The 17076-nt window shown below is 50.9% G+C and overlaps 1 protein-coding gene across 1 annotated transcript; it reads right to left on the bottom strand.

Annotated features, from left to right (window-relative positions):
- Positions 1-282: 282 nt before the first annotated feature.
- Positions 283-13192, bottom strand: HIPK4 (homeodomain interacting protein kinase 4). The gene is made up of 4 exons (XM_007536711.3): positions 12583-13192; positions 7839-8195; positions 3789-4619; positions 283-788 (listed from the first exon to the last, which is right to left on the bottom strand). The coding sequence occupies exons 1-4, from the start codon at positions 13045-13047 to the stop codon at positions 603-605; spliced, it is 1839 nt and encodes a 612-aa protein (XP_007536773.1). The 5' UTR covers positions 13048-13192; the 3' UTR covers positions 283-602.
- Positions 13193-17076: the final 3884 nt, after the last annotated feature.

Below are 17076 nucleotides of genomic sequence, written 5' to 3'. Positions count from 1 at the left end.
CAGGACCATGGCTGGCGGCTGGTCAGGTCTGCAGACTCCGAGACCTTGCCCGCTGGCTGTCTTGGGTGAGCTCTGTGTCCTGCTGAGGGTGGATTCTCACCACTGAGCACTTGGCCCACTTGGGGCTTGGGTTCGAGTGCCAAGCACAGTCTTTCCTTCCCAATGTAAGGACAGCCCAGCCCCAGCCTGAGCCAAGGGCCAACTGAACACATAGCCTGTGGCTCCTCAGGGTACCAGCCTGAGCTGAGTCCCAGTCAAGCCAGGAAACCAAGAGTGAGCCAAGACTGTTGAACAGCTGTTTATTAAAACGGGCAGAGACAGCAGGACCGAGGGCATGCTCGGGGCCAGCAGAAGGCAGCCCCTCTCCTGTGTCCCTCTAGTCCAAGAGCCCACGGGCCAGACCCCGAGGTGCTCCTGCAATCTGACTGGGGTTCACGCACTGTGGGCAGGTAGCGGGGGAGGCTGAGGTTGGGAGGGCAGGGAATTTCTGGATAACTATCTTTCTGTAAGAATAATCTGTGGGTTCAGGGGATGGCTTTGCAGAGAGGATGCCGGCCCAGTTCACGCAGATCCCGGTGGGGTGGGCAGGGGTGGGGTCACTCTCAGTGGTGTCCGCTGACGTGCTGCAGAAAGTTGGCGGCCCGGGGTGGGCCATGTGGGTGCACATGCACGTGACGGGGCGTGAGACCCTGGGTGCGTGGCCCCCGGAGGCCCTCCAGGGTCCAGTCTGGCTCGCTCAGCCATTCCCCAGGACAGCTGCTGGGGTCAAAGAGCTCAGGGTCCGGCCTCTGTGGGGGGAAAAGGGGAGGAAAGAGGGGCATCAGACAAAAAGCCCTGGAAACTACCAGCCTGATGTGCCCCTAGTAACCCCTTCCCCAAGCCTGAGCCCTGGCCACTTTCTGAGGGCAATTTTGTAAGGCCCAGACTTTTGTCACACACCGGGGACATAAATGGTCTGTGCTGAGAGATTTGAGCATCTCTGGGGTTCTGCGACATCATCTCAAAGGCTAGTGAGCATGTGCTAAGTAAGGTCTTGTGAGGATTGGGCCTACAGGGTTTTTTTTTTTTTTAATTTTCTTTCTTTATTGGATAGAGACAGCCAGAAATCGAGAGGGAAGGGAGTGAAAGAGAGACAGACACCTACAGCACTGCTTCACCACTCACAAAGCTTTCCCCCTACAGGTGGGGACTGGGGGCTTGAACCCAGATCCTTGTGCATTGTAACTTGTGCTTAACCAGGTGTGCCCCCCCCCCCAGGAATTTCTATAGCCATGTCCCTGGGTCCTGAGTTTGTGTTTTTACTTGATATAGTGATGGAGTCTTGTACTGACGGGAGAGAGTGGAGAGAAACACAAAGCAGAGAGGAGAGACAGCACAGCACTATTTTCACCATGCAAGGAGCTCTCCCTGGTGACATGCGTAATGTTCCCATATGGTGCTGGTTTTGAACCTAGGGCCTTGCACCTGGTAAAGCTCAGTACTAGGTAAGCTATCTCCTGCCCCCCCCCCCCTTTCACATGTAAGGATTTGTGCTCAAGCCCCAGCACCACACCTGCACTAAGGGAAGTTTCATAAACACCACACCATGTTGTGGTGTCTCTCACCTCTCTCTTTCTCAAGTTTATTTTCTTTTTTTTCCTTTTATATTATTTTTATTTACTTATTGGATAAAGACAGCCAGAAGTCAAAAGGGAAAAGGATAAAAGGGAGAGAGGGAGAGGGTGGGGGTAGATAGCATAATGGTTATGCAAAGAGACTCTCATGCCTGAGGCTCCAAAGTCCCAGGTTCAATCCCCTGTACCACCATAAGCCAGAGCTCTGGTGTTTCTCTCTGTGTCTTTCTCTCTCTGCACCTCTCTCAAAAATAAAATACTTTACTAGGGTCGGGGGGAGAGAGGGACATGCAGCCCTGCTTCACCACTAGCAAAGCTTTCTCCTTGCAGGTGTGGGGACCTGGGGCTTGAACCCAGATCCTTGCACACTGTAATGAGTGCATGTAACCAGGTGTGCCACCACCTGCCCTCCCCCCTCTTTATCTCCTTTTGTCTCGATCTGAAATGAAAAAAAGAAATCATGATAATGTTAACCAGCCATTATGAAAAATAAAAAATTGGCCCAAGAGTTAGCATAGTGACTAGAGTGCTGGATTTAAAAGCATGAGGTTCCATGATCCCCAGCACTGCATGTACCAGAATGATGCTCTGGTTCTCTTCCTACATCTCTTTCCATCTCTCCCTTTCTCTGATGCTAATAAATAAATAAGTAAATGTAATGGGGGAAGGGAGAAGAAATGAACCAAGAATGGTGGAACTGCTAAGTGCAAAAACTCCACGGGACAAAACATGCATATTGCCTCCAGGGTTATTGCTGGGTTTTGGTGCCTGCACTACAAATCCACTTTTCCTGGAGGCCATTTTTTCCCTTTTGTTTATCGGTGTTGTTACTATTATTGTTGTTGGATAGGACAGAGAGAAATGGAGAGAGGAAGGGAAGACAGACAGGGGGAGAGAAAGACACCAGCAGACCTGCTTCACCGCTTGTGAATCGACTCCCCTGCAGGTGGGGGAGCCGGGGCTCGAACTGCGCTTTGTGTCACGAGTGCTTAACCTGCTGTGCTTGGCCCCCTAAAACATATATTTCTAAGGAAGAGAGCACTGCTCAGGCATTATCAATGCTAGTCTTGTGCTCTACTTCTGAGCCACCTTCTCAGTTGCTGCTCTGAGTTTGTTTTGTTTTTTTTTTCCCTTGTTTGTGGCTTGCCACCAGGGTTATCTCTGGGGCTGGGTGCCAGCACTATGAATCCATCACCCCTGGAAGCCTTTTTTTTTCTTTTGTTCCTTTTTTATTTGACAGGGAAAAGAGAAATTGAGAAAGGAGGAGATAGAAAGAGAGACACCCATAGACTCGTTTCACCACTTGTGAAGCTTTCCCCTGCAGATGGGGATCAGGTGTTTGAACTCGGGTCCTTACGCATAGTAATGTGTGTGCTCAACTGGGTGTGTGATGTCCCAGTCCCTGCAGTCCCTGTGAGTTTTTACACAATCTGTGCTCTGAGCCTTGTCAAATCCTAATTACATTCTGAACAGATTATGTGATTGGGTTTATCAGATTTCTTTCTTTCTTTTCTTTTCTTGGTCTAAGATTTTTTTTTCTTTTGTTATCACTGGGGCTTCACTGCTCCAGGTCAACTTTTTCAGAGAGAGAGAGACCAGCACCAAAGCTTCCCCAAGTGTGTTCGAGACCCAGGTAGAATCTGGGTCATATGCACAACAAAATATACACTATCTGGGTGAGCTATCTTTTGGGGCCCATGATTTTTTTTTTTCTTATGAAAGGAGACAAGAGCACTACTTAGCTATGACATATGCATTGCCAGGGGAAGTTGAAACTAGGGCCTCGTGAATGCATGTTCTGCACTCTACCACCGCACTGTCTCCTAGGCCCACACTTTGTCCCATCCATATTATATGACAGGCCAGAAACTGCGATGGAAGGGGAGATAGCAAGAGAGAAAGAGAGACACCTGCAGACCTGTTTCACCTCTCACTCGTGAAGCTTCTCCCCCTGCAGGTGTGCCTTGCACACGGTGTGCCTAACCGGGTGCCGGGTGCGCCACCGCCAGCACCCCGTGTCATTCTCATCGCACCCCAAATAGCTGCGCATGCGCGCTGCACCCCTTGTGTCATTCTCATAGCATCCTGAATAGCGTGCGCATGCGCACTGCCCCACTTTGCCTCGTGCGTACGGAGTGCGGGGGGCCCAGGGTGTGGGAATTCCCTGCCGCTCACCTCCGTGTCCATGATCATGTCCTTGACGCTGGGGCCATCCCCGTCGCGCTGCGGGATGGCGGGCGGCTCTGCGGAGGCCCCGCGGGGCTCCCCCTCGGCCCAGCCGCTGCCCCTGCAGGTTCCCGCGTCGTCGGGCGAGGCCTGGCTCAGCCGGATGAGGTTGCTGAAGTTGGAGTCCGACTTGCAACCGGCGGGAGGCTTGCGGGCCTTGCGGCCGGCCAGGCGGCTACCGTAGAAGGCGAGGATGGGCTCGGGGGCCGCGTCGGCCGCGTGGTGGGCGGCGCCGAGCGGCGCCAGCACGTCGGGGACCCCGTCGGGGAGCGCCTCGCCCCACAGCCCGCGGCCCGCCTCCTGCAGGCTCAGGTCGTCTAGCTGGTCGATGGCCCGCTGCACGCCGGGCACCTTGTCGTCGCGGAAGAAGGGGGCCCCGCCGCCCGGCGCCGCCTCCTCCTCCTCAGCCAGGCGGTAGTACGGGGACCCGTCGGCGGCGGCGGCCACGCCCACCGCGGGCGCGCCGGCCTTGCCCTGCACCTGCAGCGACAGGCGGCAGCTGCGCAGCGAGAGCTGGTAATATCGCGTGGCTTCGTGCGCGCTGCGGAGCTGCTGCATGGACACGAAGGGGTGGCGCAGCGCGGCGCTCGGGCTGATGCGCTCGTGCGACTCCCACGTGAGCATGCGCTTGATGAGCTCCACCATGCTCTTGAGGTCGGCGTGCTCCGCCAGCGCCTCGCGGTCCGGGAAGGGCAGCCGGCCGGCCGCGCCGCCGCCGTTCACCGTCTCGATCTGGTCCAGCGACTTGAGCATGTACTTCCGGCGCTCCAGGGGGCGCACCTGGGGGAGGGGAGGAAAGTGTGTGTTGCGGGGAGGGATGGCGACAACGAGTCCAGCCCTTGGGCCCCAAGGCGCTCCTGCGGTGGGACCCCTCCACCCTGGTTTTTGATTTTCATTACTTTGGGGGCCTGGTGGTGGCGCACTCGGTTAAGTGCACATGTTTTTTTTTTTTTTTTTTTTTTTTAATTTTTTTTTTTTTAAGTGCACATGTTAACCATGACAAGGACCCAGTTCAAGCCCCCGTCCCTGTCTCTAGGGGGGAAAGCTTCATGAGTGGCGAAGCAGGTCTGCAGGCATCTCCTTTTTAAAAATTTTTAAATTTATTTATTGGATAGAAACAGCCAGAAATTGAGAGGAGGAAGGGAGATAGGAGAGAAACAGACACCTGCAAACTTGCTTCACCACTCACAAAGCTTTCCCCCTGCAGGTGGGGACTGAGGGCTCGAACCTGGGTCCTTGTGCACAGTAATATGTGCACTCAAGCAGGTGCACCACCACCCGGCCCCATCTGCAGGTATCGGTTTCCTTTTTTTTTTTTTTAAACATCTATTTTTTGGACAGAGACAGAAATTGAGAGGAAGGGGGAGACAGTGTGTGTGAGACAGAGAGACACCTGTAGCCCTGCCACTTGTGATGCTTTCCACCTGCAGGTGGGGACTAGGGGTTTGAACCCTGGTCCTTGCATACTGTAGTGTGTGGCTCAACCAGGCGCGTCACTGCCTGGCCCCCTCTCTCTTTCTCTTTCTCCATCCTTTCTCCCTTTCAGATTCTCTCTCCTATCAAAATAAACTTATTTTTTTTTTAAGTCTTACTACTTAGAAAGTTTGTGATTGGGAGCTGGACAGTGGTGCAGCGGTTTTAAGTGCACATGGCATGAAGCGCAAGGACCGGGGCAAGGTTCCTGGTTGGAGCCTCCAGTTCCCCACCTGCAGGGGGCTCGCTCCACAGGCAGTGAAGCAGGTCTGCAGGTGTCTTATCTTTCTCTCCCCCTCTCTGTCTTCCCTCTTCTCACGATTTCTCTCTGTCCTATCCAACAACAACGACAGCAATAACAACGATAAACAACAAGGCAACAAAAGGGAAAAAAATAGCCTCCAGGAGCAGTGGATTTGTAGTGTAGGCACCGAGCCTCAGTGATAACCCTGGAGGCAACAACAACAACAACAAAAATTGATTAACTTTTATTTGACAGGACACAGAGAAACTGAGAGGGAAGATTGGGATAGAGAGGGAGAGAGACACCTGCAGTCCTACTTCACCACTCGCGAAACTTTTCCCCCTGCTGGTGATCAGGGGCTTGAATCTGGGTCCTTGTGCACTGTAAATGTGTGTGCTTGACCAGGTGTGCCACCGCCTGGCACCCTTTTATTGTTATTTGAGAGGACAGAGGGAAATTGAGAGGGGAAGAAGAGATAGGGACACTTGCAGCACTGCTTCAATGTCCTTGAAGCTTCCCCTGCAGTTAGGGAGGGACCAGGGACCTTGAACTTGGGTCCTTGCACATTGTAACATGCAATCAAACAGGTGTGCCACCGCCTGTCTCTCCCCACTGCCCCAGTTTTTTTTTCCTTTCTTTTTACCAGAGCCCTTCTCAGCTCTGACTCGTGGTGCTGGGGATTGAATCTGGTATCTCAAGCCTCAGGCATGAAAGTCTTCTTGCATAACCACTATGCTATCTTTCCAGCCCAGAAAGCCCCAAGTTTCATAACTGTTTTTTTTTTTTTTTTGCTCCATGTGGGTGGGAAGTATGATGGGGTACTAGCTGCATACTAGTGATTACATCGTTCAGATTTCTTCAGATAGAGACTAGAGAAGACACTACAGTACCAGAACAGTATGGCTTCCCTGGTGCCATACTGTTCCCATGTGATGTGCTGGGGGCTTGAACTTAGGTCCTGTGTATAGCAAGGCAGGCACCATACCAGGTGAGCCATCTTATCAAGCCCACTCCCCCCACCCCACCCTCCACAGATCTCTCTTGGTGTGACAATCTCCACAGTAGACCCCTAAGTTCCTGTCCTCACTGAGGTATAACCTAGAATTTTTCTGTTTAGATAAGAGAAGGCAGAGACAGGCTGGGAAGGGGGGAGGAGAGAGACCACAGCACTGGGGCTTCCAAGTGAGCATACTGTCCTAGTGAGCTATTTCACCAGCCTAATTTTTTGTTTTGTGTTTGTTTTTTGTTTTTGTTTTTCTTGTAAAATCATATACTCCACAACTGAGTCATATCCCTGACCCATAACCTAGATTTCTTTCTTTTCCCTTCCCATTTCTTTCCTTCTTCTTCCTTCTGCCCTCTCCTCCTCCTCCTTTTAAGCAGTTCCAGCAGATGAACATTTTACATGTGAGCACTAACATGAGTGGCCTCTCTAATAGGAGAAAGATACCACAGCAACACTCCACCACCTTCACAGCTTCCCCCCCCCCCCCACGCAGCCCGCAGTGCTCCCATGTGGCATCAAGGATTGGACCCAGGACCTCACACACACTAAGGTGTGCACTTTACCCACTGAACTATCTCCCAACTTGAGTTTTTTTCCCTAAGATTTATTTTCATGTCTTCATCTGATAAAGAAATGATGAGGGGGCTGAGCAGTGGCGCACCTAGCTGAGTGCTCACCTAGTTGACTGCTCATGCACAAGGGCCTGGGTTCAAGACCCTGGTCCCCACCTGCAGGGGAAAGTTTTGCTAGGTATGAAGCAGCACTTCAGGGTCTTTCTCCCTTTCTATTCCCCCTTCTTAATTTCTGTGTCTATCTAATAAATAAATATCTTAAATGATAATGATAAAGAGGAAAGAGTGAAGGAGAAAAAAGCCAGAGCATCACTGGCATATACCATGCCAAGGATCGAACTCAGGTCCTCATGTTTGAGATTCCAGTGCATTATCTACTGAATCATCCCCCCCCCCTTTTTTTTTTGTACCAGAGCACTGCTCAGCTCTGGCTTATGGTGATGCGGGGGATTGAACCTGGGACTTGTCAGAGCCTCAGGCATGAGAGTCTGGTTGCATAACCATTGTGCTATCTACCCTTGCTCTCCCTACCTTTTTTTTTTTTTTTAACTTTTTAATAAGAGAACAAAATGGAGGGAGAAGTTGAGAGGGAACAAGAGACAGACACCTGCAGCACTACTTCACCACTAAAACCCAGGACCTAGATTTTTTTTTTTCCGCTTGATGTGGCAGCAGTGAACAGCTCCACCCCACTGCCCTCCTACCTTGGTCTCTGCCAGGTAGTCAGCCGAGGACTTGAGCTGCCAGGGGCTGGTGGTGTCGGGGTGGGGGCTGCGCTTGAAGAAATGGTGGGCCTTGCGTGCGGCGTGCAGCAGGTGGGGCTTGGGCAGGCCCTGCGTCTCGCAGATGTAGCGCACCTGGTCATACTCATTGTTGCCGGGGTAGAGGGGCCAGCCCAGGTGCAGCTCGGCCATGACACAGCCCAGCGACCACACGTCCACCTTCTCGCAGAAGGGCAGCCCCAGCAGGATCTCGGGGGCCCGGTAGAAGCGAGACTGGATGTAGGGTTCCTTCACATAGCGCACCTCGCTGAAGATGCTGGCAGAGCCGAAGTCGATCACCTGTGGGGGTCAGGGCAGGGCCAGCTGGTCAGGGCTTCCCTGGCATCCCTGGTTGGTGTGTCTAACCAGTGTCTCTCTGCAGCTATCATCATGTCTCCTGTTTATATTAATTTTTATATTTATATTTATTAGACACAGAAACTGAGAGGGGTGAGGGAGAGAGAGAGGGGAAGAGACCGAGAGACATCTACAGTCCTGCTTCACCACTCTTGAAGCTTTCCCCTTGCAGGTGGGGAATCCGGCTTGAATCCGGATCTTGCAAACTGTAATGTGTTTGTTTAACCAAGTGCGCCACCTCCTGGCCCCTCTAGCTCTTGTTTATGACTGTCTATTTCCTTCAGGCTGGCTCTGGTTTGGGCTTGTTTTTCCTTCTTCCTTCCTTCCTCCCTCCCTCCCTCTCTTTTCTTTCTTTCATGTGTGGGGGATTGAACGGGGGGGGGGGGCTTAAAGCCTCAGGCATGATAGGCTCATTATTATTATTTTATTTTATTTTTTGCCTCCAGGGTTATCGCTGGGGCTCAGTGCCTGCACTACGAATCCATTGCTCCTGGAGGCCATTTCCCCCCATTTTTGTTACCCTTGTTGTTTTTTTTGTTAGATAGGACAGAGTGAGATGGAGAGAGGAGGGGAAAACGGGGAAAGAAAGACAGACACCTGCAGATCTGCTTCACTGCTTGTGAAGCGACCCCCCTGCAGATAGGGGCTGGAGGCTCAAACTGGGATCCTTACACTGGTCCTTGCACTTTGCATCATGTGCACTTAACCCACTGTGCTACTGCCCAGCACCTTTTATTATTATTATTATTTAAATTTTTTATATTCCATTTTTGTTGCCCTTGTTTTGTTTTATTGTTGTAGTTCTTATTATTGTTATTGATGTCATTGTTATTGGATAGGACAGAGAGAAATGGAGAGGGGAGGGGAAGACAGAGACGGGGAGAGAAAGACGGACACCTGCAGACCTGCTTCACCGCCTGTGAAGTGACTCCCCTGCAGGTGGGGAGCTGGGGGCTCAAATTGGGATCCTTATACCGGTCCTTGTGCCTTGTGCCACGTGCGCTTAACCCACTGCGCTACTGCCAGACTCCCCCTTTTTTATTATTTTTAATGATTTTATTTATTTACTAATGAGAAAGATAGGAGAGAGAGAACCAGATATCACTCTGATATGTGTGCTGCTAGGGATTGAACTCAGGACCTTGTGTTTGAGAGTCTAGTGCTTCATCAACTGAGCTACTTTCCAGACCACTTTAAAGGTAAAATAAAATTACAGTAGTAAGGAAGAGAAATAGATGAGAGAGGGGAAGAAAGAGAGAGGGAGGAAAGGAGAGAGACCTGCGGTACTGCTTCACTGCTTGTGATGCTTTCTCTCTGCGGATGAGGACCGAGGGCTCAAACTGGGGATCTTGAACCCGGTGACTTGTAAGCCTTACTTGTTGTGCCACTGTCGAGCCCCAATACATATTATCAGACTTTCAGAAAAGAATTTTTTTTTCTGTTTTTCTATGCAAAATGTGACATGACTTTTCTGACAGCCCAATAAATATTTCTAACAGGAATGGGAGCTCTCAGTCTGGGAGGAAGAGATGATCAGAATTGGGTGGGAAGTATTTTAGGACCAGAAAGTGGGGAAAAGTTTCATGGAAGAGGGATTAGATTAAGAGGTGGGATGGGAGAGACCTCAGAGTCAGGAGCTGGTCCAGGGCCCAGCAGAGCTGGAATAAGACAGGAACAGAGGGGCCAGGTGGTGGTACACTTGGTTGAGTGCACACATTACAGTACGCAAGGACCGGAGTTCATGCCCGTTTCTCCACCTGCTTCATGAGTAGTGAAGTAGTTGCAGATGTCTCTCTTTCCCACTCTCTTTTTTACATTTTTTTTAATGATCTTTATTTATTGGATAAAGGCAGCCAGAAATCAAGAAGGAAGAGGGTGATAGAGAGGGAGAGAGACAGATACCTGCAGCACAGCTTCACCACTTGTAAAGCTTCCCCCCTGCAGGTGAGAGCCAGGGGCTCAAACTCTGGTCATTGAGCACTGTAAGATGCGCTCAACCAGGTGTGCCACCACCTGCCACCCCTCTTTCTCTCAGTTTCTTTCTTCCTTTCTCTCTTTCTTTCTTTCTTCTTTTTTTTTTTTAAGATTTTATTTATTTATGAGAAAGATAGGAGGAGAGAGAAAGAACCAGACATCACTCTGGCACCTGTGCGACCTCATGCTTGAGAGTCCAAAGCTTTACCACTGTGCCACCTCCCGGACCACTCTTTCTTTTCCTCCCTTCCCCCTTTCCTTTCCTTTCCTTTCCTCTTTTTCTCTCTCTTTCTCTTTCTTTCGTTCTTTCTTTCTTTCTTCCTTTCATTCTTTCTTTCCTTTCTCCTTACCAGAGCACTGCTCAGCTCTGGCTTTTGGTGGTGCAGGGGAATTCAACCTGGACTTCAGAGCATCAAGCTTGAGAGTCTCTTTGCATAACCATTATGTTATCTACCTCGCCCTCTCTTTAGATGCTTGTCTATCCAAAATAAATAAATGAAATATTTTTTAATTGCCACCAGGGTTGTCACTGGGACTCAGTGCCAGCACTATAAATCCACTGCTCCTAGTGCCCCCCCCCTTTTTTTACCAGAGCATTGATCAGCTCTGGCTTATGGACTGAACCTGGGACTTCAGAACCTCACACATGACAGTCTGTTTGCATAACCATTATATTATCTATCCCTACCCCTTTTTTTTTACATTTTATTTTATAGGACAGAGAAATTGAGAGGGGAAGGAGAGAAGGAAAGAAAGACACCTGCAGACCTGCTTCACCACTTGTGTTGATCGGGGGCTCAAACCCTGGTCCTTTCACATGGAAAATATGTTTTTAAAAGATTAAAGGGAGTCGGGCGGTAGTGCAGTGGGTTAAGCGCACATGGCATAAAGCACAAGGACTGGTGAAAGGATCCTGGTTCGAGCCCCCGGCTCCCCACCTGCAGGGGAGTCTCTTCACAAGTGGTGAAGCAGGTCTGCAGGTGTCTATCTTTCTCTCCCCCTCTCTGTCTTCCCCTCTTCTCTCCATTTCTCTCTGTCCTATCCAACAACAAGACAACAACAACAACAATAATAACTATAACAATAAAACAAGGGCAACAAAAGGGAATGAATAAATAAATACTAAAAAAATTTTTTTAAAAAGGGAGTCGGTGGGGCCAGGTGGTGGTGCACCTGGTTAAGTGCATGTATTACAATGCGCAAGGACCCAGGTTCGAGCCCCCGGTCCCGACCTGCAGGGAGAAAGCTTTACAAGTGGATTGAAGACCCCACCAATGTGTCCTGGAGCTCAGCTTCCCCAGAGCCCCACCCTACTAGGGAAAGAGAGAGGCAGACTGGGAGTATGGACCGACCAGTCAACGCCCATGTTCAGCGGGGAAGCAATTACAGAAGCCAGACCTTCCACCTTCTGCAACCCTCAATGACCCTGGGTCCATGCTCCCAGAGGGATAGAGAATAGGAAAGCTATCAGGGGAGGGGGTGGGATGTGGAGATTGGGCGGTGGGAGTTGTGTGGAGTTGTACCCCTCCTACCCTATGGTTTTGTTAATTAATCCTTTCTTAAATTAAAAAAAAAAAAAAAGGGAGTCGGGCTGTAGCGCAGCGGGTTAAGCGCAGGTGGCGCAAAGCACAAGGACCAGCATAAGGATCCCGGTTCGAACCCCGGCTCTCCACCTGCAGGGGAGTCGCTTCACAGGTGGTGAAGCAGGTCTGCAGGTGTCTGTCTTTCCTCCTCTCTGTCTTCCCCTCCTCTCTCCATTTCTCTCTGTCCTATCCAACAACGACAACAACAATAATAACTACAACAATAAAACAACAAGGGCAACAAAAGGGAATAAATAAATAAAATAAATATTTTTAAAAAATAATAATAAAAAAATAAAAAAAACAAGTGGTGAAGCAGGGCTGCAGGTGTCTCTCTGTCTCTCTCCCTCTTTATCACCCCCTTCCCTCTTGATTTCTGGCTGTCTCTATCCAATAAATAAAGATAATTTTTAAAAAAATTTAAAAAGGAGTCGGGCGGTAGTGCAGAGAGTTAAGCACAGGTGGCACAAAGCACGAGGACCAGCATAAGGATCCCAGTTCAAACCCCCGGCTCCCCACCTGCAGGGGAGTCACTTCACAGGTGGTGAAGCAGGTCTGCAGGTGTCTGTTTTTCTCTCCCCCTCTGTCTTTCCCTTCTCTCTCCATTTCTTTCTGTCCTATCCAACAACAATGACATCAATAATAATCACTACAACAATAAAACAAGGGCAACAAAAGGGAATAAATAAATACAAAAAAAGAAAAATAATTTAAAAAAAACAGGAAAAGAGCTCCCACCCCACCCCCAGCCATCCTCGGGTGCCACTGCTCACCTTGACCCGGAAAGGGCAGCGGGTCTGGTCCACCAGCATGATGTTCTCGGGCTTGAGATCGGCATGGATGATGGCCAGCTCCTTGAGCCGGGCCAGGGCTCTGAGCACCTGCAGTGTGACCGTGCGGATGTGGCGGGCTGGCAGGGGCGCGAAGTTGTTCTCTTTCTGGAACTCAAAGAGGTTTTGCTCCAGCAGCTCGAAGACTAGGTAGAACTTGAGGGCGTCGTGGAAGAATTCAAGAAAGCGGATGACATGGGCCTCCTCAGGGTCCAGCCCCCGCATGCAGCGCAGCAGCTTCAGCTCGTTCTTGATGATACGGTTGCGGTAGGCGTCATTCTTCAGGATCTTGATGGCCACCATCTCACCCGTGCTCCGCCGCCAGCCCTTGGCCACCTCCCCAAAGGTGCCCTTGCCCAGCACCTCGATGATGTCATAGCAGTCAGTCTCCGACTGGATGGTGGCCATGGGGCCCCTGTCACCAGCTGCCCCCTGGCTGCCCCGGGCTCTGTCTCCTTGCCCTCTGCCCTGGAGACCCCCCAGTGGGGGAAAGACAGCCACGAGCGTGCCTCTCCCCTCGAGGTCTGTCCCCACCTGCCTGGCACCCTGGAGCCCTCTGAGCCTCGCAGCCAGTCTGCCAGGGGCCGCACCCCTCCCCCGAAGCCCTCCTGGCTTGGGACGAGGGCCCCCAGGCACCCCCGAGTGGGTTCCAGCGTTGCTGAGTGGCCCTGGTTCTGTTGTTGGAGACCTGAGCCCCTAACTGGAACGGGGGTGGGGTGGCTGTGGGAGGCCCCTCCCCCACCTGCAATGGAATCTTGGAAAGGTGGACAGGGGAAAGGTCAGCCCTGGGAATGGTGTCAAGTTTATTGGGGGCTTGGGCATGTGGCAATGGGACAGGCCTATGCAGAGGGGAGGAAAGGCAGGCTCTGGGATCAAGGGTGTGTGTGTGTGTGTGTGTGTGTGTGTGTGTGTGTGTGTGTGTGTGTGTGTGTGTACAAAAAACACCTGCCCATCCTGAGGCCACCATGGAGGAGGAAGGCATGTGTGAGTGAGGCCTCGTTTAAGTTCTTGGATGCCAGGCTAAGGAGTTTGTGCTCAGGGCACTGGGGAGCCACAGAAGGGCTTTGAGCAAGGTCATCTCTGAGTATCAGAAAATTACTATGTGGGTGGTAACCCAGAAGGGTGGGCTGGAGGACTTGAGAATGGAGGCCTCAAGTTGCCACTGTGTGGAATGCAGAGAGGATGGGTGGATGAGGCATTGGGGCGGCCAGGGAGCTGAGCTATGGGACTGACAGCTCTGGGGGAAAAGGAGGGAGTCAGTCATCCAGGGTTACAGCCTGGGAAAAGGGTCCTAGAAGAAGTGGGTATGGGGCAGTTTGAGGAAGGAGATGTGGTGGTCTGACTAGATTTTACCAAGAAATGTTTAGACATTATTGAATCTTATTGATCCTTATACCACACTCATCCACACTCATTTCTTTCTGGTAGTCTTTTTTTTTTTTTAATTTATGAGGAAGAGATAGGGAACCAGATCATCACTCTTTAAGGACTTCATCCTGGACTGTCCAAAGCTTTATCCATTGCGCCACCTCCTGGACTGTTCCGGTAGCTAGTAGTTCCACTTATTTATTTACTTCTTTATGGGAAAGAAAACCAAGGCACAATGTTTTTAAAAGCACCTACGGCAGGATTGGAAGTGGCTCAGTTAGTATAATTCACACCTTAACATTTGCAAGGACCCAGGTTTGAGCCCCTGGCCAACACATAGGAGCTGGAGGGGAGGGGGAGGCTTCATGAACGGTGAAGCAGTGCTGCAGTGTTTCCCCTCTGCCTCTCACCTATCTAAAAGAAAAAAAGAAAAGACCACCAGGAGTGGTGGAGTCGTGCGTGCAGGCACCAAATCCCAGAGATGACCTTGTTGGCAAAAATAAATAAAAATGCCTACAGTCAATGGCTGGGGGTGTGACACAGCTGATAGGGCATATGCTTTGTGTGAGGCCCCGGGTTCAATCCCCAGCACCACAGCATGTCTTGCTGAGCTCACAGCACACACCTGAGTCCAAGCATCACACAGGGGAAACTCCAGTATCATGGTGTCTCTCCTCCTTTCTGTTTCTGTCTATTTGAATTTTAAAAGTTCACTCGAGCCCAGGTTGTGGCCCACCAGGTTGAGTTTACATGTTACAGTGTGCAGGGATCTGGGTTCCAGCAAAGGGGGGAGCTTCATGAGCAGTGAAACTGTGTTGCAGGTTCTCTCTCTCTCTTCCATTTCCCTCTCAATTTCTTTCTGCCTCTATCAAATAAACAAATAATAAAGTTGGGGGGGGGGACTGGGCAATGGCACATCTGGTTAAGCAAGTGTAAGGACCTGGGCTCAAACCCCTGCTTCCCACCTGTGGGGAGGAGGACTTCATGAGCAGGGACGGAGGTCTGCAGATGTCTATCTTTCTCTCCCTCTCGCTACCTCCCTGTCCTCTCTCTGTCCTAATAAAGATGGGCGGCGGGGAGGCCACTAGGAGTGGTGGATTTGTAGTGCTGGCACTAAGACCCAGAAATAACCTTGATGGCATAATAATAATATTAAAGTTGGTGGATGGGGGTAGATAGCATAATGGCTATGCAAAGAGACTCATGCTTGAGGCTCCAAAGTCCCAGATTCAGTCCCCCACACCACTATAAGCCAGAGCTAAGCAGTGCTCTGGCAAAATAAATAATAATAAAATTGGCCCAAAAGTGGAAAAATTACATGTCTCTGACTCTGACACCACACTACACCACACACACACTTGAAATAATAAAAATGCTTATATTCCCCCTGAGACAGGCTGTGACACCAGCAATCTGGTTCTGGGACCACCACCCCACACAGCCTCCCAAATCCTGGAGGACTTCCAAGGAGGCCACCAGACACCTGTTTGAACGCAGGAGGGGACCTGGGACTTGTCAGCACAGAGGTGAGGAGAGGGAGCAGTAGGGTGTGAGGGTAGAGGAACCCGAGAACAGCAAGGAGGGAGCTCAAGAAGGAGGAAGGGACCCTGAGGAGTCAGAAACAGGGGGAGAGTAACAGCCTCTGGAGTGAGCTGGGAGAGGTCCCCACAGATGCTGACAGGTCGTGGGTGCTGGGGGGAAAGTCCTGATTGGGGAGGGGTTGTAGGGAGTGTGCACCATCAATGTTGACAGTGCCTGCTGTGTCTGTTGGGGACAAAGAGAAGGCATTAGGGAGGGTAATAACTCATGAGGGGCAGCTTGTAGGGAGAAGGTTCAGGAATGAATGGGGGGACCTGTGGCAATTCAGGGCTGTGCCCTCTAAGATGGGAGGGTGATGGCCTGGGAGGTAGTACAGTGGGGGCAGGTGCTGGACTCTAAAACATGAGGTCCTGAGCTTAATCCCTGGAACCACATGTGCCAGAGTGATGCTCTGGGTCTCAAAAGTGCTCTCTCTTCAATAAGTAGATAAACCTTAAGAGGAAAAAAAAGAGGAGGGGCCAGGTGGTGGTGCACCTGGTTGAAGCGCACATGTTACAATGTGCAAGGACCCAGGTTCAATCCCCTGGTCCCCACCTGCAGGGGGAAGGCTTCATTAGTGGTGAAGCAGGACTGCAGGTGTCTCTCTGTCTCTCTCCCTCCCTATCATCCCCTTCCCTCTCGATTTCTACCTGTCTCTATCCAATAAATAAATAAAGATAATTAAAAAAATTTTAAAGAGGGGGGTTGGGGGAGAGGGCAGAAAGATGAAGAGAATGGCGTGGGGGTGGGGGCAGATATGGGGAGATTTGAAATAAGACAACATGTCTTTTTAGTTCAATCCAGGGCATTTTGGAAGGGGATGGACGAGTTCAGAGGCTCTACTGGGAGTTAGGGTCTTAGATCCTCAAAGAAGATGATATGAAGGTTAAGAATGGCAGGGCCAGGTGGGTGATGACAGCATAATGGTGACGCAAAAACATGTTCCTGCCTGAGGCTCTGAGGTCCCAGGTTCAACCCCCCCCCCACCATCATAAACTGAAGCTTAGCAGTGCTTTGGTAAAAATATACATAAATAATAAATAAAAATAAATGACAGGTTCAGGGAGATAGCACCATTAGTATCACAGCAGACTGTCACACCCAAGACTCTTTGAAGACTCAGGTTCAGTCCTCAACATCCAGAGGTGAGCAGTACTCTGGTTAAATGCAACCCCCCAACCCCACTCCCATTCCCTAAAGAACAGCACTGACAAGAGCTGAGGAACCTGGCACCCGGTTCTGAGAGGTGACTGGGATCTGAACCAGTCACCTGAGGGAAGGACAAGGTGAGGCCTTCCTGGGTGGGGCTGGGGTGGATGGGGCAGTCCGACCAGTTGGACGGGAGAGGGACAGCCCTGCGGTGGTGGAGGTGCTTCTAGTGGCTGGGGAGGTGGCCAGCAGAGGGCAGGTGGGTAGTGATGGCTTGGCTCTGCTGTCTTGGGACTGGGACTTGTCCTGACAGGACTGTGTCCCCTGGGGCAGGGGAACATC

This window comes from Erinaceus europaeus, chromosome 2 (genome assembly GCF_950295315.1).
Source record: "Erinaceus europaeus chromosome 2, mEriEur2.1, whole genome shotgun sequence".
Classification (NCBI taxonomy): Eukaryota; Metazoa; Chordata; class Mammalia; order Eulipotyphla; family Erinaceidae; genus Erinaceus; species Erinaceus europaeus.
Note: the sequence above shows the minus strand (reverse complement) of the source record. Positions and strands in the feature narration are given on the sequence as shown.